The sequence below is a fragment of the Tachysurus vachellii genome, chromosome 26 (assembly GCF_030014155.1).
Source record: "Tachysurus vachellii isolate PV-2020 chromosome 26, HZAU_Pvac_v1, whole genome shotgun sequence".
Classification (NCBI taxonomy): domain Eukaryota; kingdom Metazoa; phylum Chordata; class Actinopteri; order Siluriformes; family Bagridae; genus Tachysurus; species Tachysurus vachellii.
In genome coordinates, this window is record NC_083485.1 from 3,014,474 (window position 1) to 3,038,159 (window position 23,686).

The 23,686-nt window shown below is 40.9% G+C and overlaps 3 protein-coding genes across 5 annotated transcripts in view; 1 reads left to right on the forward strand and 2 right to left on the reverse strand.

The window, feature by feature from the left end:
• Window positions 1-3: 3 nt before the first annotated feature.
• Window positions 4-10,943, reverse strand: slc12a9 (solute carrier family 12 member 9). 2 transcript variants are annotated; one of them, XM_060863391.1, is made up of 14 exons: window positions 10,814-10,931; window positions 8,687-8,882; window positions 8,436-8,570; window positions 8,053-8,190; window positions 7,459-7,761; window positions 7,142-7,249; window positions 6,874-6,985; window positions 6,471-6,628; window positions 5,669-5,751; window positions 5,384-5,508; window positions 5,024-5,216; window positions 4,079-4,253; window positions 2,805-2,951; window positions 4-2,610 (listed from the first exon to the last, which is right to left on the reverse strand). In XM_060863391.1, the coding sequence occupies exons 2-14, from the start codon at window positions 8,877-8,879 to the stop codon at window positions 1,751-1,753; spliced, it is 2,730 nt and encodes a 909-aa protein (XP_060719374.1). In that variant the 5' UTR covers window positions 8,880-8,882; window positions 10,814-10,931; the 3' UTR covers window positions 4-1,750. The 2 variants fall into 2 exon arrangements, with proteins under 2 accessions (XP_060719374.1, XP_060719373.1); XM_060863390.1 differs by having other exon boundaries at window positions 5-2,610; window positions 10,711-10,943.
• A 1,224-nt stretch (window positions 10,944-12,167) lies between these two features.
• Window positions 12,168-15,914, reverse strand: LOC132841186 (zinc finger and SCAN domain-containing protein 12). The gene is made up of 2 exons (XM_060863443.1): window positions 15,025-15,914; window positions 12,168-14,330 (listed from the first exon to the last, which is right to left on the reverse strand). The coding sequence occupies exons 1-2, from the start codon at window positions 15,647-15,649 to the stop codon at window positions 13,609-13,611; spliced, it is 1,347 nt and encodes a 448-aa protein (XP_060719426.1). The 5' UTR covers window positions 15,650-15,914; the 3' UTR covers window positions 12,168-13,608.
• A 3,108-nt stretch (window positions 15,915-19,022) lies between these two features.
• Window positions 19,023-23,686, forward strand: part of gnb2 (guanine nucleotide binding protein (G protein), beta polypeptide 2) — a 10,721-nt gene continuing 6,057 nt past the window's right edge. The window contains exons 1-3 of one of the 2 annotated variants that reach the window (XM_060863467.1): window positions 19,023-19,858; window positions 22,955-23,098; window positions 23,278-23,316. In XM_060863467.1, coding sequence (XP_060719450.1) covers window positions 23,042-23,098; window positions 23,278-23,316 — 96 coding nt within the window. In that variant the 5' untranslated portion in view covers window positions 19,023-19,858; window positions 22,955-23,041. Of the gene's footprint in view, window positions 19,859-21,624; window positions 21,898-22,954; window positions 23,099-23,277; window positions 23,317-23,686 lie in introns of those variants that run through there. The other variant, XM_060863468.1, reaches the window with a different exon arrangement.

Below are 23,686 nucleotides of genomic sequence, written 5' to 3' on the forward strand. Positions count from 1 at the left end.
ATATATATATATATATATATATATACATATTTGTTAATGCAGGACCTTTTTTCTATCTATATAAATACACATTAAATTAAAGCACACAACCGCAGTGGCTTGTACACTCAGACTAACCCCACCATGTGGTGAAGATAACAGCTAAACCCGTAACGTTTCTCATTACACGCGACAAGTAACATGTAAGACAAGTAACCTCTGACTGACCGATGTATTTAGTCAGAACATCAACAAGACTTTTTTTAAATCAGATTCCTAAGGAATGTTTACAGAGATGCAAACCAACCCAAACGTGAATAAACTTCATATAACGTTCAAAAATTCTTCATTGTGTGTAGAACTCAAAATGAGGTATTTCAATACCACAAACTAAACATGGTGCCAATAAGTGCAGTGATATTAAAGGTGAGCGGCAGCACCAGCGCATCTATGACTATATTCACATAAGCGTTTGCATCTATAACTGTATTTTTGGCTCCCTAGATAAACTTAAGCAAACAATTACCTACTGCTAATGTACATCGACACCCACCATATTTAAGGCAACACTCAAATAGATCTTACTATATTGCCAGAACAAGCTATACTATATATAAATTATATCTATATACACAAATACATAAATACCACAATTTTCCTACGATTAGACTCGTCATTTGTCCCACTTCAGGCTTTTAAAGGAATAGTTCAAGCGTTTTTTTTCCCCCCAAATCTCCTGCATTTTTAAAATAGACATCTAACATACGTCCTTCTATATAAGCCTGAGAAATTTATAGTTAGATTATAACAAATTTCTGACTAAATTAAACAAGCATCCTGAGAAGCCTTACAGTATATTCCATTATAATCCCCCCCTTCTTTGCCATCACAATGAAGTGTTGTACAACGAATAGGCTTGTTTGGGGTGTAGATAAAGTTTAGTCTGAAAACTCTAATGTTCCTTTAAGGAGTTGTTAAACACTAAAAGTCTTGGATAAGGAACCGAAGCACTGGCCTGATAACACCGAGGGTCCAGGTCCAGCAGTCTGCCTGTGAGGATGGGAATGTGTTAAAGCAGACAACACAAACCTGTACCAGTCTAGAAAGCTATGGGAAAGTAAAGCAGGCAGTTACACGTAAAGCACAGCTGGAATAAAAGAGGTTTTCGGTGCACTTTGCTCTGAAATTGACGGACGGTGCTTGAATAAAAGTCGTTAGTGTTTGTTCCCCTTTACGTAGCATAACAGTGATTTATTTTTTGGCTCAGTTTATCCTTTTAAATAAATAAACGACATAATAAATGAAGAAGAGAACAAACACGTGCTGATCGAGAACAAAGAAGATTACCCAAGTAACAAGAAGCACCTGCAGTGTTAAGTAAGCACGCATGTCTAAGTGTTTTAAAGGGATGGTTTAGCAAATGCACGGTTTTTCCCTTACGTCTAATAGTTACAACTGATCAGCACGTTTGGTGTGGACCCTGTTTAGTATACAGCTATGACACCAGTATACACAATTACTCCAGACTCTAGACCCCACCTCCACTCTGAAATTAACTTGGTACATATGATGGTCCCCACTATTTTTGGAAAAAAAAAATGTTAATGGCGTTAAATTGGTGAAACACATTACTTAACACAGATAGTTAGTTCCATTATGAAACTAAAAGAAGCACAGGACAAACACCAAACATGTATTTTCTCAGGAAGTTTGGCCTAATATTTGGTTTCCTGTGAATTCCTTTTACATTTAATTCGATAGTTTCGTTCACTTAAAGCTCAGTACATGTAACAGGGGTCAAACCATGAATCAGAAGAGTGGGACCAAGTCCTTGAGTGAGGGTATCCAGTTGTGCCAGGTACTGCTGTGATTGGTTGAAATCGGAAGGTGGACGGGGCAAATAGAGAAAGCGAACTGCAGCGGAAGTGCTGTGTTCTTTCAAAAGCCTGTTGACTGCACACAGAAATTCCTCAGTCACAACAGGGGGTACACTACCGTCGCTTCCTCCCAGCAGCCGCACCACAGGATCCCACGGCACAATCTTAATAGTGGCACGGATTCTCAGCTTCCCAAGCAGCTCCCTGAAGCGTTCCTCTTTGGCCAGCCAGCCCTGGTCTCCAGACTCTGACTCCACACAGAGAAAAATACGCAAACGTGCACGGCGCCACCCAGCAGCCATGTTTAAGACACAAGCCATCTGTAGCAGGAAGAGGCTGCATACATCAACGTAACTTTGGTTTCCGCCACAACTTAGCAGGTTAGATGGCCATACGTCAATCACATCAGGAGCAGAATCTCCGCTTTTCGCAGATGTTGTGCCTTTTCCTTTGCTTTCAGGCGGGAGCTGGTAGAAGTAGCGACCCAGGCACACGTTCTTGCCCATTTTGATGGCATCAGAGATAATGCCTACATACTCATCTGGCTGAAGCCAACGTGGGCTGTCTGCATGACGCACAGGAGGAAAGTGGGCCTGTAGGGAAGGGAGGTCCACACCAAAATTGTCCCCTTCATCTCCAATAAAACCGGCACCATCCACTGCACCGCTACAGAACTTAGGATCCTGAAGGAAATAGTCCTCTGGGTAACAGTTGTCATAGAAACCAAGAACTAGCGTGTTTGGCTTCATTCCTCCTGTTGTGGCAGAGTAAAGTAACACCGTTATTACTAATACCCTGCCAAGTGGACAGTGTTACTGATTCGTTTGAAATGATATTAATTTCAAAAGCTTAGTGACAGTGATGCAGTGTCACTATCTCTAGACTTTCAGCGAGAACACTGAGCAGTACTCAAAAGTAACACCGTTATGCCAATTATGCCAGTCTTACCCAGTCCAGTGATGCGCAGTAGGTGTTGAGTGCCCTGCCTGACTGAAGGAGAGAGGGTCAGGTCTACAAATGCTTTAACACCCAGTTTATCCACCAGACTCAACCAGAAATTATACTGCTGCTGGACAGGGTCTGTTGGAATGAGATCTGTCAGGAGAGAGAGAGAGAGAGGGTTAGAGAGAGAGAGAGAGAGAGTGTTGAGAGAGAGAGAGAGAGAGAGAGAGAGAGAGAGAGAGAGAGAGAGAGAGAGAGAGAGAGAGTTAGAGAGTTGAGAGAGAGGGTTGAGAGAGAGATAGAGAGAGAGAGCGAGAGAGAGGGTGTTAGAGAGGGTGTTAGAGAGGGTGTTAGAGAGTTGAGAGAGAGAGAGAGAGAGAGAGAGAGTTAGAGAGAGAGAGCGAGAGAGAGGGTGTTAGAGAGTTGAGAGAGAGAGAGAGAGAGAGAGTTAGAGAGAGAGAGAGAGAGAGAGATAGAGAGAGAGAGAGAGAGTTGAGAGAGAGTTAGAGAGAGAGAGAGAGAGAGAGTTAGAGAGTTGAGAGAGAGAGAGTTAGAGAGAGATGAGAGAGAGTTAGAGAGTGAGTGAGTTGAGAGAGAGAGTTAGAGAGCGAGAAAGAGAGAGAGAAAGAGAGAGAGGGAGAGTTAGAGAGAGAGAGAGAAAGAGAGAGAGAAAGAGAGAGAGAGAGAGAGAGAGATAGAGAGAGAGAGAGTTGAGAGAGAGAGAGAGCGCGAGAGAGAGAGAGAGTTGAGAGAGATTATGAAACACTTCTGTTATAAGTATTTAGTGCTGCATTAACACATCATCCGTTAATCTTTTTCATATCATTTTTAACTGTGCAGAGTTTTAAAGTGTTTAGAAGCCTTTGTGAGATTCCACTCGCTAGATGTTTCACGCTGAGCCTCGATAACGTTAAGGACTTAATCAAAGAAGCTGAACTGTCATACATGTGTAAGTTATCACACTTCACTCTTACTGTGTCAAGTGTTTATTAGTATCTCCTGTGCAACATTCAACAGCATCATCCTAATATGTGGGGATGTGGTAGCCTAGTGGTTAAAGTGTCGGGCAACCGATCGGAAGGTTGTGAGTTCGATTCCTACGTCCACCAAGCTGCCATTGCTGGGCCCCTGAGCAAGGCCCTTAACCCTCAATTGCTCGGTTGTACAAAAAATGAGATAAAAAATGTAAGTCGCTCTGGATAAGGGCGTCTGCTAAATGCTGTAAATGTAAATATGCAGTTGAACTTTGCCCTTCCAGGTGTGCGCATGTGTGGTCTTACCCAGGTCTCCGATCTGCACGTGCCCCAGAACAAACAGGCCTCCTTTTTTTAACTGGTTGACAAAGCAGATGAGCTGGCAAGAAGAACGAGGGTTGGCCACCATGAGAAGCACCTGTGGCCTCCAGAACTTCACATGGTCCTTCCTCGAGTCTAGCATCAGCAAATACTTCCGCACCTGGACGAGGAGTCAAACACACACACACACAATATATATATACACACATACACACACACACACATATATATATATACAGATGGAACCATTCATTCATTTTCTACCGCTTATCTGAACTACCTCGGGTCACGGGGAGCCTGTGCCTATCTCAGGCATCATCGGGCATCAATGCAGGATACACCCTGGACGGAGTGCCAACCCATCGCAGGGCACACACACACACACACACACTCATTCACTCACACACACACAAGGACAATTTTCCAGAGATGCCAATCAACCTACCATGCATGTCTTTGGACCGGGGGAGGAAACCGGAGTACCCGGAGGAAACCCAGAGGCACGGGGAGAACAACGTGCTAACCACTAAGCCACCGGCCGGTTAGAAGGAGTTCAGGTTTGTAGATAAAGCTCTTAAAAACCGTTACATCACATTTAACAACTGTAGCTTAAAAAGAAAGGGAATAAAACAGACAAACATTGTGTTGTGGTTCCGTATCTATTTGTGTTCCCTGTTCTTATTTCTGCCTCACGTAATATCTCATAAAATCCAGATCAAGCCAGAGAGCATGATGAAAAAGAAAAAAACTCCCTGAAATACCATGAGGAAGACATTTTGACAGGAACCAGACAGTTATTTGGTACAAATGCAAAATTTTCCTAGAAATTTCCATTCTCATTAGACTACAATTGCACTTCAGTTGAATAAGTAAACCGGCTGTGGGTGTTTGTGTGTATGTGTGAAACAGAGCGGAGGTGTTGCTGTGTACCTGATGGAAGATGAGCGCCTGACTGATGTAGCCCCAGCTGCTTGTAGGCGATCGATAATGTAGGAAGAGCAGCAACAGCAGCAACACCACAATGCTGGCTGACGAGTATACTGGATTTATCACGAACATCATCACCAAACAGCCCAGCAAGCCCAGCAGGCATGTGTGCCATGAGAAGTACTGAAACGTTGGCCTGGATGTAAGGAGAGCAAGAGAGACTCAACACTTAGTCAGTCAGTATGGTGGTGTTTTTAACACCTTCGGTTGGTAGCATTTAGCGGTTTTTATTCTCAATGTCCGCGTCATGCGCTAATCTAATTCTCATTACTAATGAGATCCTCTCTGTGTTATTGTCTGTACCTGAAATTGGGCGCAGATGCCCACTCTAATGCCAGACAGGCCAGATCTACTGCAGCATAGGACAGCAGATAGAAAACAGTCACCAAACCTGCGATCACATTCAGCTGACCTGCAAACACTGTGCACTAAACACACACCAACAACACACACAGTTAAAGCCTTTAGTGGGTTGAAACAAAACAAACAAACAAAAAAAAAATCAGGTAGCTGAAGAAAAAGAATAAATCTTTTAATTTAATGAATGAATTATTATAGTTTACATCACTACATTACACACAGTCTCACCTGCACCAGTGCCCAGGTGTAGAGTACAGAGACCCAGGGGTTTCCTGAGCGTGAGGTGACGGCAGCAGGGGCCAAGGGCAAGCCTAAGCATCAAAAGACAGCAAAAACATATCAATACACACCCTTCTACCTTTACAAACCCTTTATGTAGCTCTGTTCACCTCACTGCACATAGGGGCTTTTTACACCTGGTCACTTCATGCGTTTTCTGTGATCAGATAGCTATCCGATGGTAATAAGACCAGGTCTAAATGCCCTCCGAAACGTTTTGGAGACGGATATAAATCCGATGGTACAAACCCCTTCAGGAGGTGGTCTGGGACGCATTTCAGATCAAACTGGACAGGTGTAAATGAATGTGGTTGTTCAAGCCACATACGTCAGCGCTATACTCCTCCCAAACAGAAGTACGTTACTCGCAGGTGATCTTTCACCCAGGCGTCTCGTCGGGTCTTAAAATGCGCTGCTGCCGCCAGCCAAAATGCAGCAAACAGTAAACGCTGTTTTTTGTAGCATAAACGTCGTAACGAGTTTTATCGTATTGTTTTTGATTGCGTTCTGAAAACCGCACACACCAAAGTGTGTTCCATTTCAATTACCCCGGAAATGAGGTCAAATATATTTGCATTTTGTGCGGGAGCAGAAAGATCGGATCGATATCCGATTCGCCGAGACACGTTTATGTGGCCTAATGTAAATGGAACAGTTTTAACAAATCAGATAGCTATCGGATCAGAGAAAACACATGAAGTGACCGGGTGTAAAAAGGCCCTGTGATGACACAGCACACACACACACATACCAAAGAGCTGGTCAATTGCAAGAGCATGTAGGATGCGCGAAGCTCCAATTAGCGAGCACATGGCTGCAGATAGCGAGGCACAGTAAACGCCGATGATTACAAACGGAGGCCAGACGTTTATTTGCTGGAATACGGCAAAGTCATTAATCAGCAACACCCTGAGAAAAAAAAGAGGCAGAGAAACATAGAAGGGGACTTAAATTCAAAACTTGTGGTCGGACAGTTTTACATTACAGTCATTAATTGCGTAACAAAAGAAGTATGTCAGATTTGCACAATCATTGTGGTTCTTGTGGTTTTTGACTGGCACAAGCCAGACATAGCAACAATTAAGCCTTCAGGATAAACATCAGTCGTTTACTGTTCAGCACAGATTCTGGACTATTATAAATACTTTCATTACCTTTCACAGGTGGAGCTGACAAGGAAGAAGAGAAGTAAATAGACGGTGAAGGTGTACAGAACTGCCATGATGGTGCCTTTTGGAATGGCTTCGCTCGGGTTTTTCAGCTCGCCTGGAAAAAAAATCGCACCGATTTGTTGCACTGCTTCAGAATAACATGAGAATCAAACGACCACGGAATAGTGTTGAGTCGTGAGCGATATATAATAAGGATTAATCAGTGTGACAGCAATAAACAGAAGCGAAAAGAGGAAGCGTCTTTGTTTACCTGACATATTAGCCCCTGCCATGATCCCAGTGCAGCTGGTGAACATCACCGCAAAGACCGTGGAAAATGACATCATCCTGTTTGTACTGAAGTCTAATGAGTAGCCCGCTGCAGATATATAGAGAGAACGAGTCAGAAAGTGAGAGACAGTGAGACGGAAAAGACAAGAACAAGAGAGAGAAGTGTGAAAGAGTGTATGAGAGAAAGAGAGAGAGAAAGATGAGTTGTGAATAAAACATATACATCTTGCTTTATCTGGACAGCAGCAATAAAATAACACTAAATCTACTTCTACATTGAATAGCCAGTCGACTCACACCACAAGTTGTTGGTGAGTGTGTTGCTGTTAAAGCCTGTGTAGCTGGAGTTGTGTGTGACCGTGTTGTTCCGGCCGAGCGTGTGTGTGAAGGTGAAGTTGTGTGGCCCGACAATCAGTGGACTGACGAGGATCGACAACACGGCCAGCGTCACCACCAGCAGGATGAGGAAGGAGGCTTTGGCGTAGATGTGAGCGCCGACCAGACAAATGACCAAACAGATGAGCAGCAGCACAGAGGAGTAGAGCACAGAGAACCAGTAACCCTGAGGCAGGACACGCAGTCCTTCTGGCACACCGACCGCTTAAGACATGAACAGAAAGGAACAAGAAATATAAAGACCTATTAAACTGAAGACAGCTCTGAACAGAATTCAAGAAAGTTTAGGGTGATTTTAATAGCTCTATAGCACACTTATTGTTAGCTGGTCTGATTATAGTGGTTTATATAATTTGTGAAACAAACATGTTTACTATGAAGTGTACTGTCATTTTCTTACAATTTTAAAACCCTCTTCTGAAAATTGTTCTTGATGGCTCTCAAAAGTAAAAAAATCAATGTGTGTATTTTTCAGAAGTCTGACCTAGTGCTCACCTGGATCCTGTCCAAAAACGTTTAGTATGGCCTCCACCAGCCCAAGCACGTACACGCCACATGCGCACACCTTCGCTAGGTAGAACATGAGGCCAATGCTGCCTCCAAACTCCGGCCCTAGAGAACGACTGATCATATCTGAAGTTCGGAAGTTAAATGCAAACAACCTCAAATAAAGAAGCCACCCAGATCTATACGACAGCTATATTTCTAATCCACTTTTTTTTTTATTATAAATAAACCATAATGCTGCTTGAATTCTTCATTCTGTTTGGTCTGAAGGTGTCGATCGATTTTCTAACACCAGCTCTTACATTAGTTCAGGTTTTAAGATTTACATGAATGAATTTGTTTTAATACAAACAACACTTTAATAAAGATACAGTAAGCTCCGCCCCCCTGCACCGCCCCATTGGTAGAGATAGCACAGATTGACAGGATGGTCAAGGAGATGATGAAATATGCCACAACCAACATGAGCAGTCCTTGGAGAAGACCAGCATGGCCAATGACAAAACCTGCAATACACATACAAATGTGTTACACACACACACACACACACACACACACACACACACACACACACAACACCCAAAATATTGGCACAATGTCCCTCCACCTCATATTCACTGACCTGTCCTCAGGAAGAGGACGATGCTGAACATGGACAGGATGGTGGGCACCATCACCCCAAAGAAAGTGTTGAGTTTACGGGGATTGGAATTGGAGGCTTGGTCCTCAGACATGGACTCCTTCCTGGAGTCTACACTGTCCCCCAAAACTCTGTATGCTCCATGGGGCAGAAGACGTCTCCGTTCCCCCGCCATGACCTAAATACAGGAAGTTAAACTTCTGACTTCCTGTTTTTGTGAATATATCAAATCAAAACCAAATTCACATCCTTAAAGAAACGGTCAACGATGGTTTAGAGATTTAAAGCGTGAGATTTTTATCTTATCCACTTAGTACAGATAAAATGTTGTCCATTATACTGAATCCAATTTAATGCAGTTCGGTTTATTCAAAGCTCGTTAAAAAAATCCCTGTAACATTATTATTGAACTAATAAAAAAAACTAAACATTACCATAAAAGGAAACTTAATCATGTACCATTAAAAGCCATAAAATGGATCATAAATGATATTTTACTTTTAACGATTTTTATAGATTAGATTATAAACTTTTGTCAGCTGAAGAGACAAAATGAAGAGTAAATGTCAGGACTGAGGTCAAGATCACATGCGAATAAGAGAGCAGTCACATGAAAGAGAAAAGCAAAAAGACTTCAGATCAATGTAAGAAAAAATATTCTTTATTTCTGTATATAGAGAACTGTTTTTGGGGACAACTCTGTCTCTATCCGTCTGTCTGTCTGTGTAGTCTTGCCTGTCTGTCTGTCTGTCTGTCTGTGTGTAGTCTTGCCTGTCTATCTGTCTGTGTAGTCTTGCCTGTCTGTCTGTCTGTCTGTGTAGTCTTGTCTGTCTGTCTGTCTGTCTGTGTAGTCTTGTCTGTCTGTCTGTGTAGTCTTGTCTGTCTGTCTGTGTAGTCTTGTCTGTCTGTGTGTCTGTGTAGTCTTGTCTGTCTGTCTGTCTGTCTGTGTAGTCTTGTCTGTCTGTCTGTCTGTGTGTGTAGTCTTGTCTGTCTGTCTGTCTGTGTGTGTAGTCTTGTCTGTCTGTCTGTCTGTGTAGTCTTGTCTGTCTGTCTCTCTGTGTAGTCTTGTCTGTCTGTCTCTCTGTGTAGTCTTGTCTGTCTGTCTGTCTGTCTGTGTAGTCTTGTCTGTCTGTCTGTCTGTCTGTGTAGTCTTGTCTGTCTGTCTGTCTGTCTGTCTGTCTGTCTGTCTGTGTAGTCTTGTCTGTCTGTCTGTCTGTCTGTCTGTCTGTGTAGTCTTGTCTGTCTGTCTGTCTGTCTGTGTAGTCTTGTCTGTCTGTCTGTCTGTGTAGTCTTGTCTGTCTGTCTGTCTGTGTAGTCTTGTCTGTCTGTCTGTCTGTGTAGTCTTGTCTGTCTGTCTGTCTGTGTAGTCTTGTCTGTCTGTCTGTGTAGTCTTGTCTGTCTGTCTATCCACACACACACACACACACACACACACTCTCTCTCTCTCTCTACATATACAATACAGATGATCAGCTACAATGTGTTGAACACGCATTTACACTCAAAACATTGTACATAACTTATAATTCTGTGAAAAATCTGGAAAACTAACAATATGAGAACTTAAAATTTGAGTTTGTTTACGTAAATAATCTAAAAAAAAAAAAAAAAGAACGTTATAGAATAACATGTGAGTGCTTAAGCTGTCACTGATGTGATAATTAGCAACAAATGAACTTCTTGTCTTTCCACAATCATTTGAAACATGAACCATGTTTTAGACCCTGACGTTTTTGGTCGAGAGATTTAAACAGAAAACCATATGGAACAAACCGAAAACTAAATAGTCAACGTGCAACATTCTGAAAACAGCAAAGAAACACAATGAACGCAAAACTTCATCAACTTCCGCTTTTTCAAAACCACGATGAAACAAAATAACGACCCAGAACAGATACTGAGAAACACTTAGTAACGGGCATCTTGAACGCACCGTGTCACTTATACAACGTCTAACGATTAGGTTGTAGTTAAACAGTTAGTTAGTTAGTTAGTTAGTTAGTTACCTGTACAACTCTTCTTCACAAGGAACAAGGAAGAAGTCACAGCCCTGAAGAAAGAAACTCAGTATGAACAGATATCTATTGACCTTTCTCTCATTTCACTCACTAAGAAAAGAGCTATCGACTCTGTAGCTATCGGTTATAACAGCATCCCTGTTTGTAATCCTGTGTTCCTGCCTCCGTGCAAATCGCTTAGCTACTGTGCTAAATAATATGCACAAAAAAAAAAAAAAACAAGAAAAGGACGCCACCTACAGCACGTGATTTACTTTGACCGGTAACCATGAACGCGTCCTCACATGAGAATTAGTGAGCTAGGATTCATTTAGCACATGATGTGTATTATTTATTCTGGCTGTATTATTATTATTATTACTATTATTATTATTACTATTATTATTATTATTGTTAGTTAGTTAGTATTAGTTAGTTAGTATTAGATATTTGTGGTAGGATACTGTTTGGGACGAGATCTAACTGGTTTGGGATTGATCACATGACCATGCATGTGACACTGCAAAAGGGGAAAGTGTTGTTTTTTTTGTTGTTGTTGTTTATTTTTTTGGGGGTGGGGGTAAACACCAAGCTCGAGCGCATATATACAAAATGATGCCTAATAATGATGCACATTGACTATGTACCACGTGCGCTTAACGCATAATTCATTTTTTTAATAGTTTTTTTTTTTTTTTTGCAATATTTTTATCACGTCATGCATGTCACGTGTTTAATGATTCTGGTGCTAATTGGTTGCATTAATTTGTGTTATTCCTGCGTCACACTGATGGCACGTGGGGACACTGCTAGTCTTTTCTCAGCTATTATTTTCCAGCCAGGTTGAATGTCGTCATGTTAACGATGTAAATAATAATAATAAATAATAATAATTATTAAAGTATAGAAGGAATGTAGGGGGGCACAGTGGCTTAGTGGTTAGTACGTTCACCTCACACCTCCAGGGTTGGGGGTTCGATTCCCGCCTCCGCCTTGTGTGTGTGGAGTTTGCATGTTCTCCCTGTGCCTCAGGGGTTTCCGAGAAGATGAGTGAGTGAGTGAGTGAGTGAGAAGTAATGCAAATGTTGCACTCAGAATGTGCCAGAATGTGTAGCTGCTGTATGATGCAGTAGCACCAAGTAACAGCAGACACTCAGGGCGGCTACTTATATCTTAGAGGAGAGCTGATGGTGTTTTTTTTTTTAGCAGAAAAGTTAAAGCTAGGATGCTAATGAAGATGTTAATTACAGGGATAAATATTCAAACTTTAACATCATTTCTGGGCATTTTGCGTCACCCGATGTGACACAATATGTGTAAAGCCTGAGGTGTGAAAAGTTGACAGTTTTTCCTTCTTCTTTCTGCTTTAGTGCATTTCAGGCTCTGTGTTTCTCATGTATGACAGTACGGACGGTTAAAAATAACCCTCTCAGTTCCTCTTTACATCAGATGCAATACAACCAAAGTTCAATCAGTGAGATTTTTAATATCTTTAGCATTTCAAGCAACAGCATACCACAAATGACATTACAGCTACAATCAATATATTTCATGAATCACCGGTTGCTATAGAAACAATAAAATGAACGTGTTAACCGTTTTGTGTGGTTTTGCTACAGGAAGGTACTAATAAAGCTCGTAAACATCCGTAAATACAGATCGATGCAATCTCTAACGCCTTTGCTCACAGTAAACTTTTTATTTGTTTATATACATTATATTTTGTGTAGCTTAAAGACACAATTTGTGTCTGTATGCTTGAGTGACATGTTAAAAAAAAAAACAGGTTCTTACATTCCAGTCTCGCTCCCAGTTTCTGTTGCTTCCCCTGGACAAAAAAAAAAAAAGTAAAAATAAAAAAAAAATAATATGTTGTGACCCACCAACTTCCCACAAAACAGAAAAAAGACGTGTTTCAGCCTGCATGTGAATCCCTTGCACTAGAGTTCAGGCATTCTAGTTAAGCAGCATGCAAGTGTTTGTGTTATGTGGTCATGGCTACGCTTTACACACAGACGAGAAGTTTGTAGAGGCTCCAACGTGGTGAACAAGACAGAGAGATGAAACTGAATTTTACTACAAATACGAAAACACGTCTGCCCTATTCTTCTTCAGAGGTTTACCAAGCAGCACATATGCATGTAAAGGCCTTAGTAATAATTAGTAAGTGATAATAATCATTCATTCATTTATTAACTACCTCGGGTCACGGGGAGCCTGTGCGTATCTTAGGCGTCATCAAGCATCAAGGCAGGATACACCCTGGACGGAGTGCCAACCCATCGCAGGGCACACACACACACACTCTCATTCACTCACGCAATCACACACTACGGACAATTTTCCAGAGATGCCAATCAACCTACCATGCATGTCTTTGGACCGGGGGAGGAAACCGGAGTACCCGGAGGAAACCCCCGAGGCACGGGGAGAACATGCAAACTCCACACACACAAGGCGGAGGCGGGAATCGAACCCCCAACCCTGGAGGTGTGAGGCGAACGTGCTAACCACTAAGCCACCGTGCCCCCTGATAATAATCAAGTTTTCTTTTATGGATCAAATAGAGAATGTTTGTAGCCCCGCCCACTTCTGTTGGCTCACAGAAAGTGTGTGCAACATGCACCAGATGAAATTTTGCGTCATATATATTTTAAGCTATCTTAAGCTATAAAATGTGTATTAGGCGTCTCCCATCTCTAGGTGTCTCCCATGTTTCTGCTAAAACCATAGATGTAGAAACCTCTGGCTTTGTTTGAGTTATAATACAACATGTACAACAGCTTTAAATGAGATTGAATATTCATTGCTACTACTATTTGCTCCAGCAGAGTTAAAACCTTTTGAACTCAGGCATATAATACGCTAGTTTTTGTGTAGTTTGTGTAGCTCAGGAGGCTTGAGCACTTAGACCAGATCCAGAGACTGAGAGTTTAAGTGTGACCAGGTGTAGGGGGCTGCAGCGGGGAGGAGAGAGAGTCCAGGGTGGGCAGGCGGAGCCGCAGAAGTGGGCGAGTGTTTGAGCCGGTGTTTTTTGAGCTGGCCCAGTTCGCGAAAGCAGCAGCCGCACTGAGCACAGCGGTATGGTCGCTCGCCTGTATGGATGCGCTGGTGCTTGTGCAGACTGTCCAAGTGGCGGAAACGCTTCTCGCAGTAGCGGCAGGGGTACGGTCGCTCGCCTGTGTGGATGCGCTGGTGTGTTTTCAGGCAGTAGAAGCGCCGGAAGCCTCGGCCACAGACGTTACAGCGGTGTACTTTGTCGGTCGCCTCGACGGGTGGCATCAAACCCGGAGGCGCCTCAGATTCACCAGCGGACACGGGAGGCGAGATGATCTGGGGTTGAGTGTTTGAACTGGAAGAGGAAGCCACAGCTATAGACGGAGGATCTAAAGGCTGAACATCAGCTTCGTCTTCAACTTTCACAGAGTTCTGCTTGATCTCCTCGTTAGCATCCATCACCTGAATGAGGCTCAGCTCGTTGACGTTACCCGCTGGTGCTCCCATCTCAAACTCAAACCTGCCCATGTCGCACGGCTCATCGGGGGCCTTCACGGACGATCCTGTAGCGTCTTGTTCCTCCTGATGCGCTCTCCCGAAATCCTGCACCGCACCAGCAGGGGTCTTATACTCTGCAAAACACAAAGGGAAAAATCATACACAACTCTATTAAAATTTGAAGTGTGCAGTCACATGATTAGGGTTTATTAGATTCACCACGTTTTAGTCCTAAACTGTTCTGTACGTAAATCAAAAAGTGTGACGTATTTAAATCTGACATACACACCATGGTTCATTGTTTTGTACAAATGGGATTTATAGCGCTTGTTAATCTGTAACTGAGTGTTAAGTTTATCTTGAATTTATTGTGAAGTTCTTTCCTGACAATAAAGCAAATTTTACCTAATCAATCAATCAAGACAAGTTTGCGCCCTTCGAGAGCTGCGATGACGTTAAGGAAGATTTATAGCTAGCAGTAATATAATGTACAATCAACACCGAGCCACGTTTCAGTGTTTTCTGCATGTGTATGGAGTCACAACTCCACATAAATCACTTTTTTCCCATCAGACTCACATTGATGTGGCCCACAGTTTAAAAGCGGAATTAAAATGATTCGTGTATTTAGGGTTTAAGGTGCTTTTTGCTCTGATCAATCTAGCTTTCACATCATGCAGTAAACTTAGTCATGAGACATGCCTTGGGTCACACCCTTGAAAAAAAAACAAACAGTCTTGTGCTAGAAGATCTCGTGGTAGTGGTGGTGTGTTAATGAACCGACTCCACAGAGAACCGAATCGTTTAGAACCACTTGGATCTACGCACCCTTATCGATCACTCCTTCCTCTGAGATGTAAAACTGATGCTCTTCTGTAAGCTCGTCGGTTCTCTCCTGAACCGAGTCAGACTCCACGGGGAGTCGGTTCGACGTGTCGGTTATGAAGCACGCGCTGTTCGCACGCATCCTCCGTCGGTTAATAACGTTACGGGGCCAGTCAGACTGCACGGTGGGTAAACACAAGCCGACACTAGGCAAGGTTTTAACGCCGTGGTTCCTTCCAGATGTGTTTCTAAAAGTTTTAAGGTGATTCTGAGACGGTTCCGTCCTCTCCAGAGTCGATTCCGAGGAAAACTGGAGGTCTTCGGTGACGGCGCTGCTGGATGGCGGTTGGTTTCGGTTTAACAACAAGCACTGCTTTATGTTTTTCTCGGCAGCGGTCATGTAGTAACGCACCGCCTTCAGCTCGCACTCGGACACGTCGAGTCTCTCGCGCAGGCTCCGGTTCTCTCGCCGGGACTCTGCGGCGGCGTCACGCGCCTCAGTCAGTCTCGCGCCGACAATCCGCGCTGTTTCCTTTAACACCGTGTCCACTGCGCACCGCACCGCCTGGTCTATAGTAGCCGCGAGCTCGTACTTCAGGAACGACACGCTGATCCCATCTAAAGCCATGACTCCTTACCCTCGGTACAGCTTTACAGAGAACCGATGAGCGCCAGCAGCTAACAAGCTAACTAGCTAACAAGCTAACTAGCTATTCGTTTCCCAAATATTCTCTTTCCAGCTCGGAAAAATAAACAAATTTAAATCCTAGTAGTTTCCTATCATTTCCGTCGTTACATAAAACGCTTTAAATAAAAAACGTAGACTCCTAAAACGTAGTGTTAAAACGTCTATATCGCGCAAATGCATTAGTAAACAAAGCTAACGCGCCTCAGCTAATAGTCGTGCGTCGCACGCGAATGACGTCATTCACACGCGGTAGTTGTGGGGAATGTAGTTCTCTGTAGTTTCGGTTTGTTTGAGTAATTCATTACTTCCCGTTCCTGATTTTTTTGTATTTATTTCTTTTTTTTTTACACAATTTTTTTTACACAAATCTTCGTGACTGGGAAAACATACCGTATTATAGCTAAAAGGTTTGTGGTCACTGAACCCAAAACTAATACGAGGTTTTACTCAATATGGAAATCCTTTATTTTAAGATATTCAGCTGTAAACATTAAAAATAAATAAATAAATAAAAATCTCTCTGGGTTTTGGTTCTTTACACTTTGTCATTGTTTGTCTAATAAAAATGTTTGCATGTAATATAAATAAATAAATAATTTATATATTATTATTTATATAATACATATAAATAATAATAATAACATATAATTGTAAAAAAACAATGTAGAAAAAAAAACTGCATTCTGCATTTGAGTGTCGTTTTCCATATTAATATTTTGTCATGTAAATATTCCCCCTTCTTCTTCATCTTCTTCTTCTTCTTCTTTTTTACACGCCTCCAAATTTTTATAGCCTGTGATGAAATAATATTTTCTTTATTCTGATAGTTGTCAGTAAACTCGAACAGCTTTGTGAAGTAATAACAGTATACAGCTGTAAGCAGGTTGAATGCTGGCATCTAGCGGTCACTGCGTGTAACTACAATTCTACAGGCTATTACAGTCTGTGTTTTATCAGGCCTCAGTTGTTTATTTAACTACTTTCGTTATAATCTTTTATATTCATCTTCACTGGGGAGTCGAATAGGACGTCTGCGGATTATATGCTTGCACATTATTTAGTATATATTTATTAAATGAAAAAAAAATAAAAATAACCAGGCTGCATAAGTATACACACCCTTTCATAATGGGAAATGAACAGCTAATTTATAAAGAACTCTTAAAAAAAAATGGCCTCATAAATCACCCCAACTTTGTTACAAATATGTGCTATTATCTGATGAGACTAATGTAGCTTGGTGTTGTATATATTGGGCCGGGAATTGGACTCCAGTCAAGATTGAGGGAATTATGGATAACTTTGGATAACCAAATGTTAATCTATGAATAAATAAAATAAAAATACAGACCTCTGTCAGACAGCTGAATAAAAAAAGTTGAAATGTTGCTTTAAAGCATTTAATGACTTATAAAAATCAAGAAACAAATGGCTTCAGAAGAAGAAGTTCAACATGGCCCTGTTATCTAAATCCTGCCGAAAAGCTGAATTGGCTCAAGGAGAGTCTTTCACATTGGATCTATCACAGTTTGATAAATCTTGAGCTTTTTTTTTTTTTTTTTTGCAAGGGAGTGGAATAAAAGTATATTTCCAGAGAGTGAGAAAAAAAAAATCTTTGAGACGGGGTAAACTGATCAATTAACAGTTTTAATTGCTTGTTAATTGCTGTGCAATAAGACAATAAAACGTGTTGCAGTAACTCAGCTTCACGTTGCATCACACCATCCTGTCTTCGAATATTTTCCATTAACAGCATGATTATTATATTATAGACTATTATAGTCCCTTTAGGCCCTGAACTACATCAGCAAACCTCAAAGACATCACTGTGGACCTGAATGTCATTTGATACAGATTTTTACAGAACATGATTTCAGGTCAGATTGTCATCACATACTTATGGTCCAGTGTAAACTTTAATAATCAAATGTTTGACACGAAAGATGCTTTTTTCTGATTGACTAAATCTGAGTTTAGTGGCAAATTGTGTAAAGTTAAATTCGTGTCATTGCATTCTTTTAAATACTGTAATAGAGGAGGTATGTGTGTCCACTTGCTTGGGCCCACTGCAAATGGTGTTGCTAGGCAACCCATCCTCAGCTACTACAGTCCCTAATGGAGCCTTAAGAAGAGCAGAGCAGGTGGAACGTACCAACACATCAGTGAAGCGGGGAGGGGTGGTGATCACAAACCCTGTACATTTATACTAGTAGATTAGGTGTATATATATATATATATATATATATATATATATATATATATATATATATATATATATATAATGCTCTAATATGAGTTCTTACATCTCTCTCTGTCTCTCACTGTGTGTGTGTGTGTGTGTGTGTGTGTGTGTATGTGTGTGTGTGTCAGGGTAATTATACCAGGTGTAATTAGGAGTGAGTGTCCTTTGGGTGGCGCCTCAGGTCTCCTGAGAGGAGGAACATACAGTTCAATGGCACTCATGAAGAGAATAATTTTTTTAATTAATGCTAGTGTGAAGTTATTCAGACCAAATCAGACTTTTTTGATACGGGGTGACAAAAGTGGGCAAGACATCGAATGGTCAGGGCCTAATAATTATGTTAAAAGAAAAGGTGCCATTTGCAATATATAACCTAGTTCCTTGGTTGACATGAAAATAAGTTTATTTTGTTACCATAGGGGTATTTAGTCGATCATAGGGAACCATGCACACACACACATTCACACACATGCAAACACATACACACACACATTCACATACACACACACACACACATACAGGTTCTCACCTAGGAGCAATTCAGCATAGCCAATCCACCTACTTTTTTTTTTATTTTTTACTTTTTTTTGGACGTGGGAGGAAACCAAAGACATGGAGAGAGCGTGCTAAACTCCACACACACACTAAAGCCAAGTTCAGAATTAAACCAGAGACCCTAGAGCTGTGGCACTGCATTGTGGGAGTTGCATTTGTGATAGTCAACACTAGTCTATTTTTAATGTAGAATCATTAAAAAATGGCTCTCAGATGTGCTTTGGAAATACAGAAAAGTCACAAATAGAGTTTTTTTTTTTTTAAACTGGACAGTGCTAATATTGACAGCACGGGGTGTACAATGTGTCTGTGGATATTTCCATGTGTGAGGACATGTTTACTTCTCTTCTGTAAACGCATCTGGATTAATGAGTACAGATGTCTGTAGCTGGGAGTTTCGGTGTCTCTAAAAGCTCCTTCTCCCTTTTAAAAGAGGGGGCGTTGTGATGGTACGGTCTGTATAAAATGGGTGTGGTCGAATCTCACATATGAGACGCTGTAGGATATGAGCTTTTATCCTACAAGCTACAGGGACTCATAGCGGCGCGCGCGCGTGCTATTTATCTCGTTTATCTCGTTCTTATATATACATTTTTTTTATCTCGGTTCGCGAAATAATAAGGTCGTTTATTCCTGAAGCATAAATCTGTCCGGCTGCTTGGTTTGGTGTCTGACACTGGAGGACTTATGGGTGTCTTGTGCGCTACACCGGCGAGATAGCCAAGATATTTATTTTTTATTTTTATTTATTTTTTTTTATTATTTTTGATCATTATTATTAATAATAATATATTTTTTTGTTTACATTCGCGTGCACAGCATCAGTGCATTGAGGTTTGATCTGAATAATTCATTTCGTGCAACGAATCAAGTAGAGAGAGAGAGAGAGAGAGAGAGAGAGAGAGAGAGAGAGAGAGAGAGAGAGAACAGCAGAGGAAGGAAGGAAGGAAGGAAGGAAGGGGAAAAAAAACAGAGAAAACGAGCGTTTTATTTAAAGCCTGATTTCGGATTTCTTGTGTCGTTTTGTTTTTCCTAGAAAAAGCCTTTTTTTATTTTTATTTATCATTATTATTATTATTTTTTTTTTTTTATCTTTTTTCTTCTCTCTCTAAAGAACAAGCCCAAGCTTTACTACAGACCGAAGCGGACACAATCCCGGGTTTGTGATCTTCAGGTCTGTTTAGAGAAATGCAGTGATTTTTTCTGCTGCGTTTTTAAAGGCCTGATTCACGGCCATCATGTGCGTTCGGGTCTGATTATCTATCACGGAAGAAGAGATCGGACTCAACCCTTTCCTCAAGCTGTCAGCTCTGCAGTCTTCCTGTGCTGAAGCCGACAAGCTTAACGAACAGGTATTGTAGAATGTACAATGTACAATGCATGCAGTCAATGGGCCTCGAAATAACTGGATGCAAACGGAACATCTGGAGTAGATATATAGACATATAGAAATATATACAGTATATATATAATTAATATATTGTATATATTATATAATATATATATATAAATATATTGCTGTAATATGCTGCTGTTTCCATTAAATATCACCTTGCATGAAGTGGACACAATGAATGTGGAGCTAGATTTGGATAAAGCTTTGTCATTCCCATAACAGGTTGTTCTCCTGCATCCTCATGCGACAGGCCTCCACATCACACACCTCACACATATCACACACGCTCCTAAATCTGTTCAACACCGGTCACTTAATATTATCCCGTTTTAGCATCCGATCATCACGTCTCGCTGTTGCTCGATGCACAGAGGTGTGTGTTTGAAGGTTACATCATTGACCTGTGTAGTCAAGTCCTTAAGGGATGCAGTGGCGCGTCCAGATGTTTAAACAAGTTCTTTTTCACAGATGTTTGGTTCCTTGTTACATCATTTAACGACTAATATCTTAACTATCCCGAATTTGTAATTGTGCAACAATCCTTCCTATTTAGGCGAGCTGTCCATAACAATGTAATGAGATTATTTCATTTAACATGAAGTAGATGAGTTAATCATACACGAGGTATCGAATCGAACGCATTAAGGAAATGAAAAAAAATATATAATATAATAAACACAAAGACAAAACCACCGTCACAAGCTTGAAAACTGTCTGTGGTTTTGTGTTGCATGTCCCAAGTGCTGCCGGTACTACAGGTGGCGCCATTAAACTTTCATGACGGTTGCCACGCCTACAGAACGAAGATTGCTGCTTCTCAAAGTCGTCCCATTCGGAAAGGATTAGCTTGGGCACACCTCGTTTTTTAAGTGATTAATGGCTATGTAATGCATTTGTCTGAGGAGTTTGTACACGACACGTTGAGAGATGCCCCATACGACGTCCATTTGCTCCACCATTACGCCGTATCGTTCGTTAAAGCCGGACGATTGTCGCTTCAAAGTCTACGCAGAACCCTACAGTTTGGACCCCAACAGCTTGGGTTCTATTATGGAAGATAACCGAAGCTTTTCCGGGTGCCATTAGTTATGTCACCTATCAATCTTTCCAATGGTACAAACACAGAGTTACAGAGTAACCACCTTCACAATGCATTATATCACATGCTCAGCTTATTTTTGTGGGTTTATCGAGATGAAGAAATAAATTACACTTAATATTTGCTACGCTGTTGGTCAAAAGAGGAATTGAGTATAGGAGGAAAATAACAACAGCTTCAGTCAACTACTGTATTTCATTAGTCTTAACCATCTCTGTGTCATGTGATGGAGCTGAGGCTGCTTTTTTCTTATTTATTTATTTTTTTTGTGACAAAGTCATCTCCAGATCATGAGATGAGATCAAAGACCTTGATTGGCTTTGAATTTGATTCTTCACTAGAAAAACAAAACACCTCGTATCTCTGTAGAAGCTCTGGATCTGGACTGTGTTGGTGTAGTGCTATAAAGTCATTTAACTACTGCGTGACAGTTTTGTTTATGTAAAAGTCCTGGGAGAGTTTCTAATCTGTTACGCCAGGGTTCAAACCTTCACTTGTTCTGCATGCAAAACTCTCAGACTGCGCGACTCTTTTTAACGGGAAATATGGAAATCCAGAGGTCGCTGGTTGGTCAGAGGTTTGGGTGAATTTGACTGCAACGAAAAGCAACAAGAGCTGATCCAAGTTTAGTGCCAGAATATTATATTATAAAAGATATTCAGAATATTAAAACCACTGGTTCTAAGAGATGTTTGATTACTTTCAGATATCGTTAGCAACTAAAAAACCTCACAACGCATCGACAGCGACAAACACGATAGGTTAAATATTAACAATGGAAATGTTAGCGTTGTAATAAAAGGTTGACGCAGCAACAAAAACAACAACAGAAATACGCCTACACGTCGATTTTTAGACGGCGGTACTTCACCTTCGTTTTGATAAACTACTGAAGGGTAAGAACTTAAACCGGCAGTTTCTTCTAACCAAATATTTTGTGTTGTTTCTCATCATTTAACAGTAAAGCTAAGTTACTTAAGGTTTTTTTTTTTCACGTGTCTCTGGAATCACCGCAAAATGACACGAACGTACTGTAAAATTCATTAACGCCGATCCAATCACACGACATACTTTTATTATTTTTTTAAATCTGCTGTGCCATTTTGCAGTAACGTTAATCTCTTTCTGCTCTCATAAGTGGCCTCTGGAGCTGTCGGATTACGCTTTTATCCATTAGGGCAGATTAAAGTGGCCGTCGCTGCGTCTTCTCGCTCCAGACACACAAATTGCACTTTAAAGCCAATAGCGCCAGAGTCTCCGCATAAAATATTAAATATTAACAAGAGGAATGCATTAGATTAGACATTTATGAAGCATTTAGGAAATCCCTGATGATATTCTGTAGCTGCAACAATCCAAATTGACGCTCGGTACAAACGGCTCAAAGATCAAAGCCTTTGATTAGATCTGATTTTACACGTAGAAAGAATAGAATTGTTAGTAATAAACATATAATACAGCGTTAATATCGTGCTAATAGGAGAGGAAAACTATGTTTTGGTTTCAAATAGCTCGTGGTTTTTAAAGACTGAGTAGTGAAGCAAGATCAGGAAGGAAGTGATGTTTTATATATATATATATAATTATATACTGTGTAATAATTACAATATTATATTACGGCAGCGCGAGCGTACACAAACTCCAGGACGTACTGTATGGTGGTGTATAGTCAAGCATAGGCAAGACTTTTATGGATTATTTTAAAATTGTATTTTTCAGACTGTATAAATTATATGCTATAATTCTTTATATATAGATATATATTATATATTTTTTTCCCTTTCGTTCCTGTGCGATTCTATTCGTATTGAACTTCTGATCTCAATGGATTTGTATCCTATTTTTCATTCCGATCTCACAATCAGATTAAAGATCTCATACTATATGTGGTTCGATTAGTAAATTATATTTGGTGTACTTGTTTTTTTTTCTTTTTTTCTTTTGACCTCACAGGTGGAGAGAGAAAGAGAGAAAGAGAGAGAGAGAGAGAGAGAGAGAGAGAGTGTGTGAGGGAGGATAAAGGTCAAAGGTCATTTCAAGATGAGTGAGCTGGAGCAGCTCCGACAGGAGGCTGAGCAGCTGAAGAACCAGATACGAGTAAGAGAACCTTCAGAACCACCGAGCGCTCCGAACATTACGTGATTACGGTGTTAGAACTCGTAGTGCAATGTAACAGGATTTTGATGGTTTGGTCGATTATTTTTATTCATTTATTTATTTATTTTTGACTCGATTTAATCCAAAATCTAAATAGAAATCTGTTTTTTTTTTTACAGGATGCGAGGAAAGCATGTGGAGACTCGACACTTACTCAGGTAAAGCACAGAAACACAACCTCCATGATCCATCCTGAAACAAGGAGAACGTTTCATTTTTACGTTGTAGCAGCGATAAACATTCGTTCCCTCATCAGTCTTATTCTCATTAATAAGGCCAGAATACGCAGCTTGCCATGTTAGTGAAAAATAAAACAGCAAATACTTGGAGACTCCATCTGAAAACATATCTTAAAGGTGCAGTGCACGATATTTGAAAGCCAATGTTGACATTTGAAATCACCAAAACAAACACGCCCCTAACCCAAATGGGTCCCATCTCTGTTCTGATAGCTCCACCCCACACATACATACGTAACCCAGGCAACTATTATGGCGGAACCTGCTGGGGTGGCTGGCTGAGGGGATA

Coding starts and splice junctions, on each gene's coding strand:
- slc12a9 (XM_060863391.1), bottom strand. CDS start 8,879: ATGGCGGGGGAACGGAGACGTCTTCTGCCCCATGGAGCATACAGAGTT. Junction 6,986..7,141: donor GGCAGGGGCTAATATGTCAG/GTAAACAAAGAC, acceptor TTTTTTTTCCAG/GCGAGCTGAAAAACCCGAGC. Junction 6,629..6,873: donor GTCAGCTCCACCTGTGAAAG/GTAATGAAAGTA, acceptor TTTTTTTCTCAG/GGTGTTGCTGATTAATGACT.
- LOC132841186 (XM_060863443.1), bottom strand. CDS start 15,649: ATGGCTTTAGATGGGATCAGCGTGTCGTTCCTGAAGTACGAGCTCGCG. Junction 14,331..15,024: donor GGAAGGAGTGATCGATAAGG/GTGCGTAGATCC, acceptor TGTGTTTTGCAG/AGTATAAGACCCCTGCTGGT.